General features: G+C 40.6%; 1 protein-coding gene across 1 annotated transcript in view; it reads right to left on the reverse strand.

Annotated features, from left to right (window-relative positions):
* Positions 1-21,093, reverse strand: part of CNTNAP2 (contactin associated protein 2) — a 2,010,562-nt gene that overhangs the window by 720,581 nt on the left and 1,268,888 nt on the right. The window contains exon 13 of the mRNA XM_084788077.1: positions 5,857-6,057. Coding sequence (XP_084644203.1) covers positions 5,857-6,057 — 201 coding nt within the window. The remainder of the gene's footprint in view (positions 1-5,856; positions 6,058-21,093) is intronic.

Raw genomic sequence — 21,093 nt, forward strand, 5'->3', positions numbered from 1 at the left:
AGCAGTGGTTCCAAATAGTGGCTCATAAAACCACCCATGAATGTCTCCTGAAATCAGTCTCCCTGGGATCCAAGCAAGTCCCATGAAGACCTGTGTGGGGGGCGGGGAGGGGCTCTGGACTCACCATTGCAGTGAGCATTCAGAAAATGTGGACTCTTGCTCCTGCTTAGAAAGACTTCACTGCAGGATGATACAGGAATACTTGAAGGTATGTACTTTTGTTCAAATTAGCAAAAATCATACGAAAACAGATCCCGTGTGAATGAAAGAATGATAGGGCTTTTCAGTAGAGGAGAAGAAGAGGCAGAAAGAGTATAAGAGCCAGAGGGGATGGAAGAAACTAGGAGAACCAAGCCCTCTAAATCAAACAAACAAGCTCACATGAACTCACAGAGGCTGAAGCAACAAACATGGGGCCTAAATGTGTTTGTAGCATGTCCTGGAATCTCTTTTATAGCTTTCTGTTTAGTATTATTGTGGGACTCCTGAGTGTGTGAGTGAGTGTGTCTCTGGTATCTTTGTGTCTTTTTTAGGGGTTCTTTTCCTTCTGTTGGTTTGCCTTGTCCATCTTGGATGTGATTGTTTTTGATTTATCTTGTTATATATTATTTTGTTATGGCTTGTTATCTTTTAGAAGCCTGTTCTTTCTGATGAGAGACAGAAATGGAGTAGATCCAGGTAGGAGAGGATGCGGGAAGAAGTGGGAAGAGTAAAGGAAGGGAAAAAATTTAATTAGGATATACTGCATGAGAAAAGAATGTATTTTTAATAAAAGGGGGGGAGAAAAAAAGGAAAGAATGATAGAATGTTTCAAAAAATGCCTGGTGCACATGATGAAAATTCTCAAAGAACATTTTAGGTACAATGACAATCTATAACTTTCTTAAAACACAATGTTGCATTCTCTTAAAACATAAATAAGATAATATATTTATTGTGCAAGTTAAAAATTCACTCTTGATCTTCAGCTAGTAGTTCGTTCCTGAAAAGGTCATCTGGAGGTCAGAAAGAAAAGTGTGCTTTTCTTTACTTTGGAAAGTATAACTAACGTACTATAAAACAAGTTTATTGTCTTAGTTTTCTCCATGGCTATGATAAAATATCTTGACAAAAAGCAACTTTAGGGAGAAAGGGGTTTATTTGGTGCACCGTTCGAGGGTACGGTCTATCATGCCAGGGACGTCAAGACAGAAGTTTGAAGCAACTGCCCCTATCACATCCACTGGCAAGAGTTAGGAGCAGTGGACTAACTCATGCATGCTAGTGTTCAGCTCTCTCTATTCTTAAACAGCTCAAGGCCTCCTGCCTATGGGATGCTGCCACCCACAGTGGGAAGTTCATCCCTCAAATAAGTAACTAATCAATATCCTGCCTCACAGACCCACCTCTCATTTACACTCCCTTCTGGAGTGAATCTGGACTGTGTCTAGGTGACAGATAAAACCATCACATTTCTCTTAGTTCTCTCTAAAGCTTTGTATAGCATGCTAATTAAGAGAGTAATAGGCATGTGAGGTTTCCTGTGGCTACTAGGAAAACACTGAGTTTCAGGAAGAAGAAGACTACCCATAGGACCAAGAAAATCAATGTTATCTACCTTCAGCCTTAAATCAGTTCTCCTGGTATCTAAAACATAAGTTATTAATATACTTATTCAGTAACTCTACTGTGTTTAAAATATTAATATGCTTTAACTGCTACAAAGATTTGGTAATGAAAATTTGACTCTACCAATGAAAGTACCAAGATTTCTTTCTGGTGAGCACAATTTGTCCCACTCCTTTTCCATGCTAGGTACTGGAGCCTCTGTGATGAGCAGTCACACAGAAACAGAGAAAAACAAGCTGCTGAGGTCACCAATGACTCCTTCTGCCAGTCCTTGGCTAACGCTAGCTAGCAAGGGAAGCAGGATCCAATTAATGATGCTGCAAGCAGTGAAGGGCCACAGAAGCACCTGTTGAGCTGTGTGGAACTCTCACATTCTCAGAGTTGGTCTCCATTCCACTCAGTTTTGACACCATCTGGGAACATACATCTGCTAGAACTGCCAGGCAAAGTGACATAGGCAGGCAGCTGAGTTAGGGCATGTGTTTCCTTGAGGTTCAGGAGGAGGGAGGCCTAGGTTCGAGGAGCTGGTGGATTTAGTTTGGCATGTCAGGGCCCTCCTTGGTGTGTCTACAGATGGCGCATGTGTCCATATTCTTCTTTGAGGCTGCCAGTCCTGTTGGGATCAAGACTTCCCCATTCTGACTACATTTAACTTTCTTATTTCATTAAAGCCCTATCTCCAAATATAGTCACTTTGGGAACCAAGGCTTCCTCATATGTATGATGGAGAAACAACTTATTTCGTGGCTCTCACAACAAATGTATACTTTCAACCTCACTTTAGCTCCATTACATTAAAAACACAGGGAGGGGGGGTCTGGTGGTTCTACTTTTCTAAGTCCCGTGTGCTGTTCTCTAGCACACATAGGCTCAGAAGGACAGGCTAAGGACTCAGTCCCCAGCATAGCATTTACTTGCTTCCAGACCCATGTCCATATTTCTTTCTCAACCCAGGGCTTCTGGCCAGCACCACAAGGACTGTTCATATCCCACCTGCTGCCATTCATTCCCCAGCATCAGCCTGGAAACTTCTTTCTGTTTTCTCAATGGCACATTACTCCAACAGGCCAACCGTAATCATCCTTCCTCCAAACAACACAAGCCAGAACTTTCTAAACCTGTCACTTCTCCATCTTCAGATTTTACTCCTCTAGAGTCCACGGAATGTGTCATGAACATTCTAATAGCACAGGGCTTTGTACAAGAGAAACACCCAAGCATCTCAAAATCTTCTATTATTTTGTCTCCAGCTCTTGTCTGAAAGCAGCTCCCAAACAATGTTGGATCTAATCCAGTATTGGTTTAGGGCATCACAGACTACTAGTCTTTGATAGGATGCAATGTTATGATATTGCTTATTAATGAAAACATCATTCATTTCTTTCAGTGCTGTAGACCTCATAGATTCCTAGTATAACACCCCATTAAAGGAGGCATTCTTTGTTAATGCCCAGATGCTGTTCTGAAGAGGGTCCAGGGTAGTTTTTCTGGTGCTGGATGCAGATGCCTTTCCAGTTTGCTTCATCTCTTGGGTGGCCAGAGCTGACGGCTCAGGCAACCAATCAGGAATGAAAGATTAAGGAGGGAAGGGGAAAAAGAGCGCAAGGTTTCTTCTCTAGAGACCGGCTGTACTGCAGCCGTGAGGAGAACTTAAACTGGCCACAAGTTTCCTATGGCTGAGGCTGTAAACGTGGCTTCTGGCTAGAAACTGCATGGGGGTCGTAAAAGGAGGCTCTTTGATCTGTAGATTGGCCTCTTTGTGGAGCTCTCCAATTAGTTAGTGTAAACTTAGGCTTATTAGCCGTAGAAGGCTGATGGCCTTGAGTCTGCTAACCTTTTTGCGAATCTACAGAGAAATAAGAAGCGAGAGATAGAAAATAAACTACTCACACACATGCACACATACAGGAGAAAGGTAGATGAGATTAGTTAGGCATCTCGACTTAAAATTAAGCTTCCCAATTTTCAGCACTTATATTCAAGATAGAAGGATCAAGAGAAGAAGTGGATGAAGTCAGGCATCTTAACTTCACCTGAAGTTAAGCTTCCCAGTTTCCAGCACCGTTTATTGTAGATGGCCATACTCATACTTCTGAGAAAAGGGAATTACCTCGTAGTCAAAAGAGTACAATTAATCACAAACACAGATGAATTCGAAAATGTAACAGGTTACATGTTTTAAATATAAGCATTTCTTATCTATGTCTCCATTACGTAAGTTCATAGTGAGTTCAGAATGACGAAGGTTGGCAGGGTCTAAAGTTAATAGGGCCTGAAACTTAACAAGAGTATATGACTTATCAATTAGGGTGGACCTAACTATACCTTATCCAGCTGTCCCTTAGTTCATTATGAGCTCAGGACAATAATTTTATCTGTCTTTCATTCTACGAAACAGAGTAAAATCAGACATCTCTAGGTAACTTCATTCCACTTAGGTTCATGGGGAGTTTAAACAATCCTGTCTATATTTATGGTGGAAACACCACGATTTGTGCTGCCCTCTGCGGTGGAGGCTTATCTGAAGCCGCAAATCTGCTAGTAGGCTATCCTTAGTGAGGCATCTAGAGGTCCACAAAGGTATTTATTGCCGCCATAAACTAACTTTAACTTTTAAAACTATTTGAATCAAATCAGGAATTCCATAATTACAGATTAATTCATCTGAATAGCAAACAGTGCATCTTCAACAAAATCCTGTAGGAAGTTTGCTCAATCAGAGCTGGACAGTGCCCAGAAAATTACAGTTCACGCTAATGCCAGATGTATTTGCTTTTGGGTTTTCGAGACTGGGTTTCTCTGTGTAATCTTGGCTGTCCTGGACTCACTTTGCAGACCAACCTGGCCTTACACTCATAGTGATTCACCTGTCTCTGCCTCCCTCAGTGCTGGGATTAAAAGCATGCGCCACCATGCCAGGCTCTGATGCCAGATTTTAGAGAGATGTAGGAAAGCAAAACTGACAGGGTATTCAGAGATTGGATTCTGGGGTACATCGTGATACAGACCTTGCCAATACCAGATCACCCCCAGAGATATCTCGATGGCTCCTGACAGCATGTCAGAGGCTGGAAGCAGTTTGGGAGTGCATCGTGGTACAAGACCTTGCAAACACCAGATCACCTCCTAGACAGCCCACATGCCTAGTGAGCTCCCTTTACAGGGTGACTCTTGGCAATTCTTCTCCTAATTTGATAGCAAAATCATACGAAACTGAGGCCAGATAACAAGAGATACATAGTATAACATGGTCACTATAGTCTGTAACAGTTATATTACATCCCTGAAAGTTATTCTTGCCATAAGAAGGTAAGGTATACATATGTAAATATTAGCTTGACTTAGCCATTCCACAACCATATTTTAAAACATATTGCACATGATAAATATATAATAGTTTTCCTTACTGCATAAGATAAGTGAATATTCACAAAAGAGTTCAAGTTCAACGAATATTCGAAAGGTTCACCTGGAAAGCCTCAAGGCTGCAAATCTTAAAGCCCTGTTCCCTCCACTCAAGGTTCATGTTAATTTTTGCTATTACATTGTGGACCAAATAATGTATAGCCTTACCTTCATATTAAATTTAGGGGCATACCCCACCCCCGACACATGAGGCTTTCTTGCTGGGAAGGTACTTTTGGTATAACTTTGGGGGCTTCTTTATTCTCTGAACGCCCACGTAGTCTTGTGCACACATACTCATGCACACTTCCACGTACACATATACACTATCTATCACTAAAATAGACTGTCATGAAAGGAACTTCAGAGTGTGCTTCTTAAGACAGATACAGTTAAATGACAGCAAAGAGCCCTAAAATCTCTCACCGCTCTATACCAGATTTCCTGGCAGACAGCCTTCAGAAGCCTTTCATCTTTACATTAAAGACACCGGAGGAACTCAAAGAGAATCGCTTGAAAGCTCACAAGGAGCTCTGACAAACTTCTGCCCAAGGCAACTGCTTGATAAACGAGCATTAACAGCATGCCGCATATAGCTGCATAAAACCGAAAAAACCCAAAAGCCTTAAAATAATGGAATTGCCTTAAAAGTCATGCACTGGGAGCTCCACTGTCCAGAAAACAAGCCCCGTGATTACACTGATTACACGGGACTCATTTGCAGCCGTCCGCACTCTGTAGACTGAAGACCGGACAGTAAGAGGCCACACCTGTTGGATTGTGTAGGTAACTGCAAACACCAGCTGAGATAGTAATTAAAAGCAATGTTCCATTGCCGCCTACCTGGGGTGTTCAACAACCTGGACATCCTGCAGAAGTAGGAGACATACTGCTCGCAGTATTCGGCGCTGCTGGTGATGGCACTGATCTGGTCCATGGAGGCGCTGTAGATGAGCTGTGTCACAGAGTACTTTTCTGGGTTGTAGCCTACCACTGTCGTCTGCATCTGTAAGTCGTGAGACACTATGGTCCACACCTTGTCCTCTGTGGGCAGAGAGATAATTAAGACAGTGGCTCATTAGTAACTCTGGTGATTCTCCAAACGGCAGAAGATAATTGAGCTGCATTTTCGCTCCTGTTTTCATTAAACTGGAGGAATAAAACTAAGTTAGAGGGAGCAATCCTGAACAGGAGAGAGAGAAAGAGAGAGAGAGAGAGAGAGAGAGAGACAGAGACAGAGACAGAGACAGAGACAGAGACAGAGAGACAGAGACAGAGAGAGACAGAGACAGAGAGACAGAGACAGAGAGAGGAGAGAGAGAGAAAGAGAGGAGAGAGAGAGAGAGAGAGACAGAGAGAGAGAGAGAGAGAGAGAGAGAGACAGAGACAGAGACAGAGACAGAGACAGAGAGATAGAGACAGAGACAGAGATTTACACTTGTGGGGTGTGTGTGTGTCTGTGCGCGTGTGCATGTTTACAAATGCAAAAGTAGAACATGCCAAGTGTCTTTCTCAATCATTTTCTATTGTACTTAAAAAAAATGCTTTTGTAGTATTGATCTATTCACACAGCCAAGATTTGATTACTTTGTTTTTTTAAATCACTTAATTGCAATGAACTCACAAATAAAAGTATCACTCTACTAGATTAAGAGTCACTCAAACACACACACTTGCCCATTCCCAAACTCTGTCATCTGAGTGGACTTCCATTAGTTAGAATGGCCTTCCTGATGCAATGGAGCTTTGTTTAGTGTTTTATACTTTCATTATAAATTACATTTTTATTCACTTATCTACCACAAAAAGGAAAAATAAATCTATAGCAGAGTTGAAGCTAGAAAAGCAATTAGCTTTATCTCCTCTTTCACAACTATGTGCCCCTTTGCCTGCATTGTGCCCTTGCCAACTGACGTCATCACCCTCGCTCACCCTCATCATTTTTCTAAATGTTATTTTATACCCACTTTTATAGCTGTTTACACACATACGTGGACACATTAAATCCAGGATCCACAAATGAGTGAGAACATGTGTTTTCGCCTTACTTTTTCTTTTTGAGATTTTGTGACTTTCCTTAACATTATATACTCTCAAAGTCCACCCATTTTCAGGAAGATGTCATTTTTCGTTTGCAGCTATTCTGTTTTACATATGTATCACATCTATATTACCTCGCCTTACTTTTCGAGACAGTGTCTATAACTGAACTTGAAGCTCACAGTTTTCATAGGCTTGCCTAGCTAGTGAGCCCCAGCGATCTGCTCATGTGTATGCCCAGTGTTTGGACCTCCTAAAACATGTGGCCATTGGAGCTCAGGCCCTCTTTCTTTCATAGCAACTTTTCATAGCTGCTGGGCAATCTTCCTAGTGCTACCAATCCTCTTCTCTCAGACCTATGTCCTGCCTATAAGAACAAAATAGAAAAGTAATATTTTTATTAAATAATGAAAGATGATTTACTAACAGAAAGGGATATCATTTCTCGTTTGGATTTTTACATCTGTCTGCAGCTGCAGTGTGAGGCTCATCCACTTAGAGTCACCCTGATCTCAGAACCTATAATTTGCCCCCTGGTAACTCAATTGTCTGCTCTTTCTGCAGAGACCTTCATTCACTCCATCAAGTCCTAACACTTCCTGAATGCTGTTTGTTCTAAACAGAATATGCATCATCTTCATCTTCTGATGAGGATGCTCTTTCACACTGGCCTTTCTGGCAAATGATACATTCTCTTTTCTGTTATGAATTGTTCTACATAGTGTGGAATGAGGTGGGAGAATAATTATTGTGTTTGGGGACCTGGGAGTCTCAAAGAGGGAAAAGTAGAATTGGTTATAAGCAATATAAAATTAAATTGACTAAAACTCTTTCTCCATTTGAATTTTAATTGAAAACAACAGTATGAGCCTAAGACAATATCTTTGTTTTGAAATGTTGACCCATGCTTGAACTTAGTGTAATAAAAATATCTCAAGAAAAAGATGCTATGCCTAATACCAAATACCACCACAATTACTATTTGCCATTGGGAAAAGAAATTAGAATCTGTGAAGAAATGACTGAGTCCTGAGATAGAAATGAAGCTGTTGAGAGGAGATCCAGGGACAGCCCATCATCTCAGAAACAAATATGACATTGGCCACTAAGGCAATTCAAACGGTAACATAAGAAGCCAGGAGGCATGGTGTGTATGCTGGAACCCTGCGGCTGTGAAGGGCACAGGCAGGAGGACAACTGGGCTGTCTGGCTGTCATCCAAGCTTCAGGTTCAGGGATATATCCTGTCTCCAGGCAGTAAGAATGAAAGAAATAGGTCAGGACAGCCAGTGGTCCCCTCTGGCCTCCGTATACACACCACACACACACACACACACACACACACACACACACACATACACACTCCACAAACACATACACACACCACAAACATACACACAGACACACACAGACACACATACACCACACACACACACATACACACACACAAACACACACATACACACTCCACGAACACATACACTCACCACAAACATACACACAGACACACACAGACACACACACACCACACACACACACATACACACACACAAACACACACATACACACTCCACGAACACATACACTCACCACAAACATACACACAGACACACACTCCACAAACACATACACCACACACACACACACACACACACACACACACACACATACATATACACACTTTAAAAAACTGCCAATGTTTGAAGTAGGTAAAGGCAATTAAAATAATGAAATAAAATTGTTATACTATAAGCAAAATCTATACACACTGAAACTGTAATTAAAGGTGGTATAAGATATCTTTAAGAAATGATTTATTCATACTGAAAGCAAAAAAAATTTAACCTATACCTTTAACACTACATGAAAACCTGTTTCAATTGGATTAAAGTCTTAAGAGAAATGTAGATCTTCAGATAAACATAAGGAGACATAAAAGAATATACCTATTCTTGTTAAGCAAGGCATAAAATGAGGGCATAATTATGGCATAAAACACATACATGTGAGTTTGTTAAAATTAAACTATCTTCTTCAATGAGATATCAGAAGTCATGTGAAAAAGTTAGGCCAAAGATTAGAAGAGATATTTATAAAATATGTATCTAACAAAGATCAGCACCCAGTTATAGTAAAAGCATTTGTAAATTTTCACAGAAACAATAATAATTCAAAAGAAATGACAGGGATGTGCATTTTTACAAGTGGGTCATATAAGTGAGACACAGGGAAATACACCTATGCTGTAACCAGGGAAATACAAATTAAATTTATGTGATTTTATTTTGAGTTTGTCAGATTGTCAGAGCAAACAGTTTTTATATTACTTGAGTCAGAATGGCCAAGATTAAGAAAACAAGTGACAATACATGCTGGCAAGGATTCTGGGAAAGGGAAACACTTAATATTGCTGGTGGTAGTGCAAACGAGTGTAGCCACTATAGAAATCTATGTGGAGGTTTATCAAATAGCTGATAATAGTACAATAATATGACCCTGGTTTTGGGGGGCATATACCCAAAGGACTCTATATTCTACTGCAGAGACACTTGCTCATTGCTGTTTATTGCTGGTCTATTCATGATAGACAGAAATTGTAAATATCCAAGATGTCCATTACAAATTTTTTTTCAGATAAATGCATAGAGTTAGAAACAATCATCCTGAATGAAGGAACCCAGACCCAGGAAGACAAATTTTTACACATTTTCTATTACATGTGGATGCTTTCTTTGCTTTAGATATGTGCATTCCATTTCGAATAACCACAGAGGTAAAGTAGCTTGTAAGGAACCAAAATAGGAGGGGGATCTTCTAAGGAAAAGGATATAGAATATAGAGTTACAAAGAGAAAAAAGTAAAAGTAAGATAGATGGAGTAAATGGTGAAGGTGGTGAGAGGGCAGCCTAGAGGAGTAGTAAGGGGGGATAACCAACCTTAGAGGCCTTTTGAAAAATCATATGGAATCCTACTACTATAGAATCTTCCTAAAATATATACAGGAGTAAGAGAAGTTTAAATGCAATCGCCTTATGAAAGGGGAGATAATACTCCAATTAGACAATATTATGCCACCGAGTGAAACCTCCAGTGCTGGGAATAGATTACTTCTTGTTGAGTTGTTGTCCAAAGGGGCTCCATAGTCCTTTCCCAATATCAAAGACTATCGCCAATGCTACTGGAGTCACCCGTACTGGTTAGTGGATGCTGACGGGAGGTGACATAGACACTAGTGGAGTAGAAGGTAACCATCAGTCCCACCCAGCCATGAACACTGTGAGCTATAATAATGACATGGCTGCAAGATATACCCACTCGCACTACAGGGTCACAATGTTAGTGTATTAGCCAACATCTTTTTTTTTAAATTGAATTTAAGGCACACTACCATGCCTGGTAGTGTTAATGAGGCCAAGTACTTGACACTAGATAGGTCACGGGCCCTATGGAAAGCCTACTATTAGTCTGCTAAATGATCATAGCAATACAATTACTCTGAATGACACATTGCTATGCCGTCGATCGGTGCACTTCTCAACCCTCATCAGAGAAACGTCTTCTTGAAGTAGATGGGAAGTAACAGAGTCTCGCAACTGGACAATATGCAGAAAGTGAGAAACTTTTACACTCAGCTCTAACTGAAGTGCCCATTTAAAAACCTCCCTTCAAGGTACAGGGATCTATGTATAAGATGGGGTCGGAAAGAGTGTAAGATCCAGAGGTGAGGGACCACTTTAAGGGAAAAGCATTTTCAAGACCCAACAGGACAGATGCCTATATGAACTTACAGAGACAATGGCAGTGCACACAAGACCCATACAAGTTCAAGCTAGGAAAATCTCAGCCTAGAAGTGGGGGAGTGGCTCCCAAGTAGCCAGGAAACTATTTGCAAGTGATAGCTGCTGGCAGAGGGAAAGTCGGTTTTCATCAGTGGAGTGACACTCGGTATTTCGACCATGCTCCAGGCCAGGCCCTATACTCAGGAGTAGTTAGTTGATCAAAACAGATTGGACTAATGCTTTTTATATTCCCCTTTGTTTTATTTGTTTACTTCTGTGTGTGTGTGTGTGAGTGTGTGTGTGTGTGTGAGAGAGAGAGGGGGGGGAGAGGGAGAGGGAGAGGGAGAGAGGAAGAGACAGAGAGACAGAGAGAGAATGAAGTTGGGTGAGTAGAGGAAGAAGGAAGATGTGGGACAGAGGGGGGAGGCAGAAAAGGATATTTAAGTTGATAATATTTTTTTAAAGAGAGAAAGTGCCTCCGTCAGACTGGCCTGTAGGCAAGTCTGTGGGATATTTTAATAAGTAATGGTTGATACGGGAAGGCCTACATCACTGTGTGTACTGTGATGCCTAGGCAGATGGTCTTAGGTTATAAACTAAAGCAGGCTGAGCAAAGCATTGGGAGCCAGTAAGCCGGGTCCTCTGTGTCCCCATTTCAGTTCCTGCAGCAGGTTACTGCCTTGGCTTCCATCAATGGACTGTGACCTGGGGTATATCACCCAAATCAGCCTTTCCTCCCCTACTCCCAATCAACAATGTGGCAGTCTCCTGAATTATTAATAAAATATCCCAGACCTCCAAACCATGATTATGGCAACTCCTTTGTAAAACAATTTGTCCAGAACTAAAAACTGTGAAGATGCACACATCTTACAGTAACAATTATTTCTAGTTATGGATCCTTGAAACACTACTGAACATTTTTACTGCAAAGTGTTTGTAATTACTCTTTGCTGTAGTAAGTTTAAAGAAGAAAAAAGAAAAAGAAAAGTGTAAAAGTCTATTAAAAAAGAATGAAAAAATTAATTAATTAGGACTCTACAATTGAATATTACAATATATTTAAAAGTAGATTACCTATAAGGATTTAAAAAAAAAAATCAATGTAGGCTAACTTTGAAATTAAAAAATTGAAGGTAAAATACAAATAATAGAAATATTTACATAGTTGCACTATGTAAATCTGCATATTTCAGCATAATGGCGTTGCCAGAACGTTTAAAGACACAGGATATCAGGGCTCTTAAACTTCCCACCTGTGAGAACTGGGAAGGGAAACAGGGGTGAGTGGTACATCTTAATTTTACCTTCTTTGTTATATTTCTTAGTTTTGGTTTTACTTCTGTTCCAGGAACTCTGAGGCTCTCTGTCCTCTGAGGGCACCGGTCATATATATGTGTGGTGTCCTTGCATACACGTAGACCAAATGTCCATACTTATAAATTAAAAATAAGTTAATATTTAAAACAAAAAAGGAAAATATTTACAAAATAAGGTGTCCCTGATTTTAGGTAAAATTTACAAAAATGATCATGTACACAAAGTTAATTAGCAAACACTGGTCACTTCAGAACCTGTGTGTAGTTTTCTTACAAATTTAGTAATAAATAAATTAACAAAATTTCTCAGTTGTCAATTCTAGTTATTTGAAGAGTGCACTTTTACAAAACAGCAAGATAGAGCGCGTCCATATACCGCTGTAATAGAAGGGTTTTGTTTCTTTATAGTTGCATTCATTTGCGAACATCACCAACCTTCCAGGGAGGTAAGTTCATCATAAAGCAAGTCACAGGTGATGATTTTCCTTTGGAAGGTTTTTCAATATTTATGACCCTGCTGTCTTAAATCATGATTGGCTTGCTGACATTATTTTTATTTTGCTCCCAAGATACGCGTTGTGTGAGTTCCTGCAGGCCCATGTTCTGAGATTCTGTACTACGGGCGGCTCTGGCTGTTTGGGCAGGCCATAACCCAGCTATGCACATCACTCAGGTGGTGTGAGCAGCTTTAATCATGTGTAGAGAAAGAAGGTATGCAAAGCAGATGGGCCTCTGTGGGAAACAGCGAGGAAACGAGCTCCCCGCGCAGATGAGGTTTCCGCAGGTGGTGGGAAATGGTGATGAGTTTTCAGCTCACTATTCCACGCCAAAGATGGATGATGCATCAAGCGTTGAGCACAGTATAAATAACCGTGGCTCATTTTCACCCATATGAAAAACAATTTGGAATTTATGCCTCCCTTTTTTTCCCTTCTTTTTCTTTCTAGGATGCTTTTAGCTATTCGTTGATGTTTTCGTTCCATCCCGTCGGAGAGGTTCTGAAACTCCTTCGCACTACAGCGAGAGTTGGTGACTGCGGGTCATCAGCACAAGCCGATTTCCGCTTTGGTTTCCTCCATGGATAGAGATGCCTTTCGTGGCTATTTGACAGTCAAGCGCTCATCTGTTGCTTGTGTGGTGGTGCATGACTTTAACCCAAGCCCTTGAGAGGCTGAAGCAGGGGGATCTTGAGTTCGAGGCTACCTGGGTGGTAGAGTGCAACCTTGTCTCAACCCAATGAAAAGGGAGCCCGATGGCAACTATGAAGAGTTTCCGGTCTCACGTGACAAGTAATGACCCTCTTTGATGCTTATGATTTAGGACCGTAACTAGATCTTGATCTGAGTTCAAACGTAGAGACAAAGGAAATATCGCCTCAAATCCTTGGCTAATAGTTCATATGGATCTTTAAATAGTCCTTCCATTTTTTACTATCATTTTAAGGCAAAGTTGTACAGATTTTGTTGAAAAAAATATTATTTCATTATTCCAAGTATCAACTCCTCTACATTAAACCCTAGCTACATTTCAAAGATGCTAAGCCTTCAAGGTTGAGTGCCTCTGTGCGCCTCTGTCTTGTTCTTCTCTTTGCCTATAACATCTTTCTTCCCTGATGGTCTCATCTCAAATGTTTCCTTCCTCCCCTCTGTGAAGTCCAGTCAGCCCATATTTTCAATAATGACCATTTACCCATCCATTGGACACACGTAGACATATCGCCTGCCATTCCTTTCACTAAGTCTATCTCACCCACCAACCAAGCATACAATCACCACCCTCTACGTGACATATTTCTTTCTATGTCCTCTACAACTCTATGGTCAGAATTTGACTTTTACTGTGCAAATTAAGTGTACTCTTCACACCTGGCACCTGGAATTGCCTTGCTAGTGTGCAGTTCGGTGAATATTGTATCACCGAACAATAAAGCCTCTTCTTTATTATCCAGGAAATCCCTCCATCACCATCAGAGAATCCTGTGAAATGCTCATTTGAACTGTAGTTTGGCAGGTTATAGGTTCCCACAAGAGAGCTCCATAACATTTAGTTTAAAACAAACAAACAACAACAAAACATAATCAAAATGCAAACAAGCAAACAGAAAATCTTTATGGGTGATAGAATGAAAGTACTTTGAACTTCATAATTTCATGAGACTATCAAAGATTTGAATCCAGGGATTTCTGTGGTTTTCAATGCCTTACAGAACTGTAAAAATATATAAAAGAAGAAAACAAAGTCATGTCTAAGATAAAAGGCCACCATCATCACCATTTTCTTTCTCTTTGTTGATAACAGTGCTTGGTGCTTGGAGTGCACCCTTCTTCCTTACAGTTAAGCCAAGCTGTGCGGGTCTGAGCTTGGGTTCCTTATACAATGTGCTCTATTCTGGTGCCAGTCTAGGCTCTGGCACGTGATGATTAGTGTCAACCAAAGAGTTAAGGGTAAGATGGAAAACAACAATGAAAAACAAAAACCGCATCTCAGAGAACGCCCAGCATAATCCCAGGAATGTCATTCAGCACACCACACAGATTAAAGCACTCTATATTAGGGCAAGTTCTTCAGCACATGTAAAGCATATATAAAAGTTCACTTGGCTTTTGAGGAGCTTTACTTTCCGTTGGCAGTTAGGTCAGTGAGCTAACCTGAGAAATCACACCTGTTCTTACTTCCATCTGTAAAGCTCTTGCTATGGCCAGGCATCCCTGTTGAGATTTCCATGTGCCTGTATCCCAGAACAATAAGCTGGACAGGGGTGAGGGGTTAGGAACGGCAACAGGGTCTTATTATTAGGAAGGAGAGAACTCCCATAGAAGGAGCTGGGTCGGAGCTGGGGAGAAGGCTAGAAGCTCAGTGGTTCCAAAGTTCTCAGAAAGAAACCACATTCATACTGAATATACTATGAAGCTCACTGACTCACTAAAACTTAATGTTTATGGAGAGTAGGACCAGAGCCACACTACCATGGCTTCTTAGTCATCTAAATAACTATGTATTACCCACCTCTTCTTTGACTTAACAAGCTTGTGACTTTTAAGTAAGTCCTTTTGGGACATATAAACAGGTCCCTAACTTCCCTAAACAGCTTAGACTGTCAATCAGACAGCACCTGTACCCTATAGCAGATGGTTTCCCTACTTTATTACAACCCATGGGCTTGGTGTTTCCAGCAATGTACTTGAAAGCCATCTTAATTTATGATTTTCTTTGTTAGGCTACTCTAGAAAACTTCCTGAAACTGTTGTTGTAGTTTTGGAACACAGTATTTAGGGTTCCCTGAGCCTGTGATCCTGGGCCATGCTCTCTCATATTTGGCTCCAGAAACAAATAATATTTCCTTTGAACCAAAAGCTAATTTCTTTTGTCTAGAATCCATTTCTCTCATCCATGTGGGGCTAATCACGGTGGCTATACAAAGGAAGAGGATTTTCAGGATTTGGGTCATTTTCATAACATGTTCTTTTTCCTGTGCATATTAAGGAGAGAGGGGGGAGGGAGAGAGATTGGTAAGTTTGGGGGGGCCTAGCTTGTTCTAGGCCACTGCTTTCTATTACGTGCCAATTGTATTCTCTGTAGATTAAGAGAACCCCCAACTTATTCTCCTGTCTCCCTTTGTTATATCAAAAGTTACATGGTTACACATGCCTGTTCGGGTTGGTTTAACAGAAGAGTCTTCTGGGGTGGCCCTTCTTTTCACCGTGACCCTTCCTCAGTCACCTTCACCCCACACATGGGAAGATGAAGCCCATAGGAGGGATCTTGACAGTATTGTGGATCTAAGAGGCTTTTCCCAGGGAGACGCTGGAGACTCCCTCCTTCCTCCAACCCAGCCACCAGGCTCTGTTAAAAATTTCTTGATGAGATAGATGACATTTTTCACCTTGGAAGAAAATCCCCAAATAATCAACTCCTCTAAGTATCTAATTTTCCCCATTAAGTCAGATTCTATTCACTGGAGCAGCTTCCATTGTGAGGAACATTAGCACGACAGGCTGACAGATTACATTCCTTAGTGAGGATAATTAGCTAGAAATCACTTTTTTTAGGGAAAGAAAACCCTTAAGATAGCAGGGTGAACATATTCAAGGGACTCAAACTGGTGTTATCACCTTAATTATAACAGAAGTACAAATGTATTAGGTGATTTTTCTCTCTCCCTTTATCTTTCTTTCTCCTTCTTTCTTCTTTCTTCTTCTTCTTCTTCTTCTTCTTCTTCTTCTTCTTCTTCTTCTTCTTCTTCTTCTTCTTCTTCTTCTTCTTCTTCTTCTTCGCTTTGCCCGGCAAATTCCACTCACCCACTAGAGAGATGTTCTCACCTGTCCTGGCATTTTTCTTGGTATCCTAGATCTCTAAGTATTTGGCTAAAAAATAATGCCCACCTCCCATCCCTCAATGCCAGACCAATGGGAGATGTTCTGTCTGTCTCCTGCTTTCCCAAAAACCTGATCTGCTCCTCACTCCCACCCTCCACATATCATATTGCTCTGGTAAAATACTTCATACAGCTGTCTCTCTGGATGATCCCTGAGGGCAAGAGTGGTATCATTTTAAGTACTTAACCCTTGTTGCCTGGTACAAACAGTTCATATTAGAGCATTTTATCAATAAGTTCTTCCTGAATAAAAGGAGTGGTGTCAAAAACAATGCAGTTAAAGGCACCCTGCTCAGCTACCTGGTCACCTCAATCCCAGGGAGACACATATAGGGTTTAATGTATGGGTAAGGCATCCTATCATTTCCCCTCAATGCCAACCAATCTCTGACCTGGCAATTTGAAAAGATATGTTGTTCTGGAGAAAGATATTGAAGAAAACAAACCACTTCTTGACTTTTGTTCTGTCACTCCTATTTCAGCATGTTTGCAACACTAATGAGATTCATTCTTTCTAAGTAGCAATTATTTCTGCAACCTACAGGGTTATTCACCAATCTTAGGTAAGAAACTAAACTTGGTGTTTTTACTCTTTTTATTGAAAAGAAAGTAGTTTTTCAATACTCCTATAATTTTTTTTATACAAATCTTTGAATTAAGTAGAGGGATGACTTCACTGGCGAACTGAGAACGCTGACCTTTATCTAGCAGGCCTAGAGAGTTGTCAGAACTTTGGCTGTGCTTGTTACTCAGCCAAGGGAATGACAGGTGTAGGACTATCACCATTATTATATAGGAAAGAAAGACTAGAGACTGTGAAAAGGAAAAAAGGGAGAAAGAAATTCAAAGGAAGGAAGGAAGAGCGGGGAGGAGAAATCAATAAACTGAAAGATCATAGAAATAGAAAATGATTCTTTCAGAGGTTTAGGGGAGAGGAATAGGGCAGAAGAGGGAGGGAGGTTGAGAATGGGAAGATATAAACTAGGGGATAAAAATTGGGATGTAATTTGAATAAATTATAATAAGTTAAACTTTAAAAATATATCTAGTGTTGAAGAATTAGAAGAATAACTAACTGTGAATGAACTAAGTTAACTTAGAGGCAGGATGCATGATAGAAAACAGTGTAGTACCTAAACTGCAGCACATGTGATTAACACAGCAGGAAACCCCCTGGGCAGATGCCAGGAACTATGCTGTTAGACCTCCCAGCCTTCAGAACTGTAGCAAATAATTTCATTTCTTCTTTATAAATGACTCTGTCTCAGGTATTTTGTTATAGCAAGCCAGAGGGGCAAAGACAAAACACTCATACACATGCTTTACAGATTAAAACCAAAACCAAAACCAAAATTGAGGTACAAGTAATTTGAAGTCCTAGCCGGTATCTTGAGGCTTGTGGTGTCTTAGGCAAGGCAGGAATGTGTGCACCCTGGCACCAGATTGGGCCACTTGCTTAGACATAGAGAAGTCATGACCTACCTCACAGGAAACCAAAGCTATCACTCCACTGGCAAATCACAGGAGAGGAGAGTTAAGAGTTAGAGGTGTCTGTAGACCTTTGAAACCAGTGATGCGTGTTAGCCGGCTAGGCTTCTCTTTGATCTGTGACTTTAAGTGTGTGATTTAAATCTTGCAGGGCCTCCATCTTCCTGATCTGTAAAGCACCATTAAAAAGTTCACAGGCAAAAAAAAAAAAAAAAAAAAAAAAAAAAAAAAAAAAAAAAAAAAAAACAGTGTAGTAGAGGTTAGAGGTTATGGAGGTAAAAGAAAAAGTATGCTGTGAATTTGGGCATGTCACTTAAAATAACAAGGGTTTAGTTCACCCGAGTGAAAAAAAAATGTGTTTCATTCATGGATAGTAGCTTAAAATCTTCAAATACTTGTGATTCATTTGGCACACCCAGAGAGGATTAGGAAATGAATAAGAGGTCATGGAGCGGTGGCTTCCAAGGAAAAGGAGTATAATAGGAAAGTATAATGGAATAAAGGAGGTTAGTGGAATTAGGGGCTAAATTGGAGCAGGAGAGGGAAAGGCAGCATGGGTTTGGTTGGGTAAGCTCAAGGCAAACCAAATTCCCGAAGCCAGACGCTGGGCAGAAAAGCTAACTTCTAGCCGTGGGGCTATTGGCAATCTTTCACTGTTGAGAGAGGGAGAGAGTTTACCTGCTAAGTCTACTACACCCCAGTGGAGGATCACACACCCAAGAAGACTTGGGCAGCACAAATTGCTCTTGATGTCTACTTACAAAAAAGTCAAAAGGTCATGAAGTTTGCTGGGTAGGGAAGGGGAATAGATCTGAGGAGAGTTGGCAGGTGGTGGTGAATATGATCAAACCAGATGTGAAACTTTCCAAGAACTAGTAAAAACTTACAAAAAGAAAAAGGTGGTTTCAGATAAAGTGCTCTCTAAAACCACTTTCCGTTATAGAAGCCAAAGTATTCTTCATTCCCTGTAGTTTGCTACTGCTGAGAACAGGCTGTGGCTGGCCCTATGCTACTACTGATTGTTTGAAACATTAGCAGTTCAGGCTCTACCTTGCCCTGAGATTCCACCTAACGAGCAGCTTTTGACTTCATTTTGAAGAGAGAGAGAAGACAAAAGATATGCTCAGGGGTGGACACGTGAATGGTCCCCTCTGTCTAGTACCACCCACACAGCAGACTGATAAATGGCTTGTTCCTGGGAGTAGCCATTGGCTCATTTATGCCTTCATGAGACTGTTACCATGTTAGAATATGAAATCCATGTTCCCAGGTCATAGTCATTCATATTTGGTTCCAGAATAAACTATTTCTCATCTCCTTTGAGAGGAGGGTTGGGTTCAAATTTTTTTTTCTTATACATTGTCACTCTAAATCCTAGGGGCAAAGGAGCATTTGCCTAGAGAACTTGTTCCAGGTACTTGAAGCAACAGATGATGACATCAGAACATGAAGAGTTCACCCTCAATAATGGCTACACTGTTGGCCCTCAAATCCTGCTCACATCTCAAAGAGCACAAGTAGGTAGTGTGGGTCTCACAGTGGAGGGTCTCCCCAGCTTTGCTGACATTCTATTATTAAAAGAAATCCATCATAATAGTGATCAAACGTCCATGTTGCTGCACTAGGAAGAGCAACAAAAATAACCGTAGCAAACCTGAGAGATCACGGATGTGGCTACTTCTCTGCGTAAGGATTGAGGTGACAGAGCAAAAGGCACATGTAAAGAAAATCGATGTGTACACTTTAGTTGAAAGCTAATCAAATGAATTATACATAAAGCAAGTAAGAAATGATTGGAGGGACGTAATTAGGAGCGAGACATGTAAGGACATTTAAATTGTTTTTATATGTGAAAGTGTCACTTCAGGTGTACTCGATATAAAGAAAAGACCACTCTTTAAAAACACATGATAAATTAAGTAGTTACTGATGTTAGGAATAATCATATAATTCCAGAGTAGATGAGAGAGAGAGAGAGAGAGAGAGAGAGAGGTACAACAGGAATGAATTTGTCTTTGAATAGAAACTTTCTAAAGTGGAATAACTGAGACCTAAGCCCTTGGGTCATGTTCTGTGATTTTGCATATTTATAGTGGTTCTAATAATAATAGATGAACTAAGTCTAGTAGCTGATACCTGAGATTCTAACACTTAGGAGGAGTGAGTTCAAAGCCAGTCTGGCTTACACAGCAATACTTTGCCTGAAGAAACAAAATTAATAATAGCAACCAAGAGATTACTATAATACATTTTATCCTTTTATAAAGGAATTTTAGGCCGTTTTTCAATTACAAATAAATTGTTATCCCTTCCTTCATTCTTTTAATTGAAACTAATTAAGACAACCAATGTGAAATCATCAAATACATTTTAGAGGCTATAGACATTTGTTTTAGGATTATATCAGCCAGTGAAAGTGAGATTAAGAAAGGTATGGAAACAGAAAAGAAGAAAAAATAGAAGAAGGAGGTTAGAAAGTCCAGCAACACAGAACTCTGTCCATGAGGTCTGAGCCAGGGAGATCAAGGGAAGGCAGACAGACATCCTGGTCAGAGAGAAGGACAAAGTCTTGGCAAGAATCAGGCTTCTCCCTTCAGCTCAGCCCTCGGGCTCTGAGCACATTTTACAGCTTTGAATAGATGAGAAAAATCAGTCGCTGGAAACTGCATGCATTCGTTGGCAGTGTTCAGGAAGAAGAAGAAGCTTTTACTGCAACTCAGCCATCCAGTCCTTGGCTGTGACTGTTAATTACAAAGCCTGACTCTAGCAGGGGAAATAGTGACCATTTGATCCAAAAGGCTGCTATTTGCTGTAGGGGCTTTTGTCAGAAAAGTTTATTTACCCTGAAACAAAAATGATAAGCAAATTATTAATAATAACAACAATAATAATAACGGTAACTGGAAGGAAGGAAGCGAGGTGCCTTGCTCTAATGGACTCTTTGGGTCTGCTAGAGCGAACTGAGAGCTGACAGTGTGCTGGGAAGAACTGATCATGCTATGAGACAGCTCAGCGGAGGATGACAGAGGAGGATTTAGCACTCCCACGTCTAGGGCATGTTCCAATTTCCTGCATGAGGA

This window comes from Acomys minous, assembly GCF_964271855.1.
Source record: "Acomys minous genome assembly, chromosome: 6".
NCBI classification, from domain to species: Eukaryota; Metazoa; Chordata; class Mammalia; order Rodentia; family Muridae; genus Acomys; species Acomys minous.